General features: G+C 45.1%; 1 protein-coding gene across 1 annotated transcript in view; it reads right to left on the reverse strand.

The window, feature by feature from the left end:
* Positions 1-5,124, reverse strand: part of LOC103906008 (beta-1,3-galactosyl-O-glycosyl-glycoprotein beta-1,6-N-acetylglucosaminyltransferase 3) — a 28,175-nt gene continuing 23,051 nt past the window's right edge. Inside the window, exon 4 of the mRNA XM_009287827.1 lies at positions 1-1,472. Coding sequence (XP_009286102.1) covers positions 1-1,472 — 1,472 coding nt within the window. The remainder of the gene's footprint in view (positions 1,473-5,124) is intronic.

The following is a 5,124-nucleotide window of genomic DNA, read 5'->3' on the forward strand; positions in this document are numbered from 1 at the left end:
TCAGAGTCCCCTGCCGTAGAGGGCCCTGTGGCGCAGGTGCTCCTCGAGACACTGGATGGCGGCATCGTCCACCAGGGGGTCGAACTTGTTGGCCAAGAGGTGGTGCTGCTGGAGCATCCAGGGCAAATCGCCCACCCCGTAGATGCAGACGCTGCGCTGGTGCTGGCCGGTGCAGGGCGGGTAGGGCGCGCCCTTGCTGGTGTCGCCCTCCAGGTACTGCCACTTGACCAGGCGGGGCAGGGCGTTCATGTCCGAGAGCTGGAACTTGTCATTCTGGGGCATGGCGCCCGGCACACCGGGCATGCGGTTGAGGGTGGCCCAGACGTACTCGTCAGGGCTGTAGGTGTCTTTGGCCCACTCGAGGAACTGCTGCGCCGTGGGGTTCTCAAAGACGTGCTGCACGAAGGCCCGCGTGATCACGATGTACGCGTTGCCTGTGAACATGGGAGAGTTGTGGGGTGGCGGCAGTTTCTCTGTGGCTGTCCGGGAGATGAAGTCCCCCACTTCGTGGTGGTACTGCCAGCGCTCCTGCTTCAAGGCCGAGGGCTTCTCTGACTCCATGCTGTTCCGCCCCTGCAGCATCTTCAGGGCACGGACAATCTGGGCATTGGTCTTGATGGGGAAATCAGTGCCGCAGGTGTTGAGCATGTAGTGCCATGGTATGGGGCTCTGCAACAGGTCCTGCATGCAGTTGAGGTCGGCCTGCAGCCGGGACCAGGAGGCATAGACCACCTTTTCCAGGCGGCTAGCCACAAAGACATTGGGGAAGCAGGCTACGATGGCCCGCACAGCCTCCTGGAAGGCGGCCGGGGACTTGCTGTCAGTGTGGACGCAGTAGACGTTCTGGGGGGCGTAGAGGGACCGCAGGAGCCGCTCGAACATCTCGATTTTGTCGTGGATGACCATGGAGTAGGCGATGGGGAACTCTGCCTCCTCCTGGCTCAGCGGGAACTCAATGAACCGCCGGGTCTCCTTGAAGCTGCTGCAGTCCTTCGTCATGTTCAGGTACTCGCCGGGCGTCAGGGCAACCTTTTTGTTCGCAACCTCCAGGTTGCTGAGCTGGGCCTCCTGGATGGCTTTCTCATCCCCGCGGACGACCCCCGAGCAGTTGATCCTGCGGCCGGGGCAGAGCTCCAGCGCCTGGTAGAGGCGCTCGCGGCAGCGGGGGTGGGCGGCGGCGTCCGCGTGGGCGTCGGGGCAGGGCCGCGTGGCGCTGCGCAGCGCAAAAAGCCTCGACGGGTCGGGTCTTGCCTCTGGGGTGGGCTTTACTGAGGGCGCTGGAGCCGGTGCTGCGCAAAGAGTAACCTGGCAGCCTGGGTGCCTGCTTCCTGGGCAGTGGTGAAATCGTGGCAGGGCGATCTCGGTATAAGCGCCGGTGAATAATAGGTGAATAAAAGGAAGTCTCCTCCCTCCCCGTGGCGTGACTGCATTTGGTTTTATGAGCGCTGGAGGTAGTTGTATATCTTGTATGTCTGTTTAAAAGAAGATATTTTATCTTAGCCCTGTCCAGTGTGTAACACGAGGAAAATTCCTCTAGAATGCAACCCCATGCAACACACTTTTAAAAAAGATTTTACTAGATGACTTTGAGATCTAACCTGCTTTTCCAGTGTTCAGATCATTCCAGCTTACAGGTCAAGGGAGTGACGGTAATAGCACTGTAGTCTAGAAGCCCAGCTGCAGCAAGCTTTCTGCTGGCCTGGAGCATTTTGAGCTTTAGTGAAGGATTATTGAAAAAGATGTTGGGTAACTGGGCAAAGTGGAATCTCTGCTTCTATAGTGGAAGCAAAGGGTGAAGACAGAGGCCATGGTTTATAAATAATTTGCCACAAAGTGTCCACTTAAAGGAAGGAGTGAGAGAACGCCGGTGGAGAGCGTCAGGACCTCCTGTATGCACCTACGTGCACATCCTGGCTAAGTATCACTTAATAGAAAAAGAGGGATAACTGCAAGTGATTAAAATATGCATTGTGCTGTGATGAACAAAATAATGTCCCCTAGGTTTTGCAGTCATCCTGAGCCACTTTGTGGTTTGAACCAAACATGGTATTTGGTACCATGTTTGTAAAAAAGGGCCAGCTTCAACAGTTTCAATGATGAGTCAAAATTTCTAAGATGGGTTTTCTAAGATACAAACAAAGGTGTATTTCTTTTAATTTTTTTTTTCTTCCTCCAGATCTATCAAGGAACCAAACTCACAGGACCTGCGGCTGGGCTGAGGACAGTTGGTGTAAGTGCAGTTCTGCATGAATTCTAGAAAACAGCAGCAGTTACTTCCCCGATTTCAAAACTGAGATTATTTGTTGAATTATTAGCTTTATGCAATTCAGTAAATAATTGTCTTAGACATCGGTGGTTCAGAAATTCTAATGGGCGTTATGAAAGGCAATGATGTGATACATATAGTATTTCCCATATGCACAGCTGTCAGTTTGCCTGTGCTAAGTACCAAAGTGAATGTGCTTGGGAGAAACATGAGGAAAAAAGGCTTGGGGAATGTAAAAAAGATGCTAGATGGGCCAGCTGCTTTCTCAGTGCAAGGAAGACATTCATCCCATTTATATGTGTACTTTGCTCCCAAAATTTGTTTCTAAGCTATGTTCAGCTTGCACTAGAGAGCTCGTTCACCTGAACAATTTCAAAGCATCTGAGGAAAGGTACTTTCCAAGAAACCCTTGGAACAGGACAATAATAATCCTCTCGGTATATCTTCTGCACTTCCAAGCAGCTCTTCTCCTCCAGGTCACCTCTGCTAGACTGTATCCTTGCAGTACTGTATGGAGGAATGGCAAGTTCTTGTAGTCTGGGGGGTTTCTTTTTCTAAAGCAATGTCTTTATATTGATCCTCTACTCTGATTTCAGTACGCAGATATCCTCTTTCATACAGCCATTGCTTGTGGACTTGGAAAACAGGAACATATTTTACATCTTGTATAGCATTGTAAACAATCATTTCTACTTTAAGGTTCTAGCTGCTCTGTATGAGTTGTGCCTTGTAACGCTGTGGTGCAAGAAATCGTCAAATTCTTAATCCCACAGGAAATGCTGAAAACATGACGACTCCACATGAGAGCTCTTAAATGGGCTATGGTTATTTCCAGTTATGTGCATTTTTTGAGTAATTTTTCAAAAATTATGGTGATGTGATTCAGAAATGCAGTGGTGTTTTTTCCAAAGGTGTTTTTCAGGAAGTTGAAAAGAAACTGTAACTCTTTAATCACATTTATACCATCCGTAATTCTTTGTTAAGAGTCAACAATTGCTAAGTCTAACCTGAGACTTCAAAAATGTGTTTTCAGTGTTCTCAGCTATACTTTTAAAGCCAACAGTGTATTCTGTCTCTGAACAGTGCCAAAAGCTAAACCCTACCCCCACCCCAAAACAGTGTGTGAAATGACAGCAAATTGCTGCTGTATTTCATTTTATGCTGGTCAATGGCTGAAGTCACATGCAGAGAATAGATTGTAGGAGTAATACACTGCTTGAAAATGCTGTCATACACATTGACAAATATCAGCCACATGGAAAATTATTTTCGGAAAAGTTATGTTTTTTCAAGGAAAGCCCAATACTGAGTAAGGAAAGAAATTATTTTGGATTAATTTGTCAATATTCTGTAAATTTAGTCACAGGTTCATCAATATGAAACTTCTTTGGAAGAAGTTTGTCACTTAGCATTAACATCTTGAACTTGTTCAGTGCAAGAAACTTGAAACTTTTGAAGATTTCTATGGTTAGCAGCGTGGCCATAGGACCACACATCATCTATTCTGTGGTACATAGCTCTTCATATACAGGCTCTTATCTCAAGTTAAAAAAAGCTCAGCAAACCCAAGTAGTCTGAAGTACTTATGCCTCTACTGACTGAAATATCTTCCTTGCCCACTTTCAGGGTGAATTTTTAAAACTGTCTCCTTTGGAAAGTATGAAATGTAAATGTCCAGCTAAACACTTAGCTGAAAATCTGAAAAACCTCCATAATAGTTACCAGTTGATCACCAAGTTGATCACACTATATGTACTGACCAACCCTCTCTGAATGACTTTTTTGTTATTTGGCACACCAGTTTTTCCTCTGCTTTGGTATTATTCTTTATGCGTTCTCTTAAGAGCAAGTGGTAATCCACATGATGAACACAGGTAAATATTTGCTTTATTCTCTGCTAAGCGTATCTGCTGCGTAACCACAGCAGATGAGCTGTGGTTATGATTGCAAACTTTACAACTTCTGTGAAGCTTGGTATCTAACTTGTCTGATATGAATAGTATGTATTACAGACAAGATATATACATGTAAAAAACTTCATGAAAATGAATTTGTCCTTAGTGATGGTTTAGACAAATAGTTGATATTTCAGCTATGTAACAGAATACAGATGCTAACATCTCATCATACAGAAAGTTGTTTTTTTCTGTTCCATTTTCATGATGAAATAACTTAATTGTTAAAGACACATGAAAATGGAATTAAATAAAACATAATTAACAGCGTGCTTTCTGCAAAGCTGCTTTTTTCCATTAGAGAAATGTTAGCCTACACAAAATAATATTTTGTTGGTAAAGTCCAAGACTTGAGAACTTGTTTTCATACTAAATAGGGATTAAAAACTGTTAATATTGATATTCTTATGTGTAACTGTAACTTCCAAAATACTTCACTTTAAACTGTGGACTCAATTCCCTGGCTTTGACTTTGTTTAATGATGGTACATGTCTCAATGAACACAAAAGTGACTTTGTTTAAAAGTGAGTGTAAAACAACTGTCCTATAGTAAGGCTACTATAGCACTGTCTACAAGGTAACAGCAGCCACTTGATCACTTACATAAAGAGATCAATAGCCTGGAGATATGACAGTAGATTACAATGTAAGAGGAGGATGATTTAATCATATTTCGATAATAATCTTGCAGAACACTATCTGTGAGAAGTTACATAATGTAAGATTTGCTCATGACTTGGCGGGGCTCATCGAGAAGCCTAGGGCGCATGCCAGTGCTGGGGGTGAAATCGATAGCCCAGCTCAAGTGCATCTACACCAATGCACACAGCATGGGCGGCAAACAGGAGGAGCTGGAAGCCATTGTGCAGCGGGAGAGATATGACTTAGTCGCCATCACAGAA

The sequence above is a fragment of the Aptenodytes forsteri genome, unplaced genomic scaffold (genome assembly GCF_000699145.1).
Source record: "Aptenodytes forsteri isolate BGI_AS27 unplaced genomic scaffold, ASM69914v1 Scaffold345, whole genome shotgun sequence".
Classification (NCBI taxonomy): Eukaryota; Metazoa; Chordata; class Aves; order Sphenisciformes; family Spheniscidae; genus Aptenodytes; species Aptenodytes forsteri.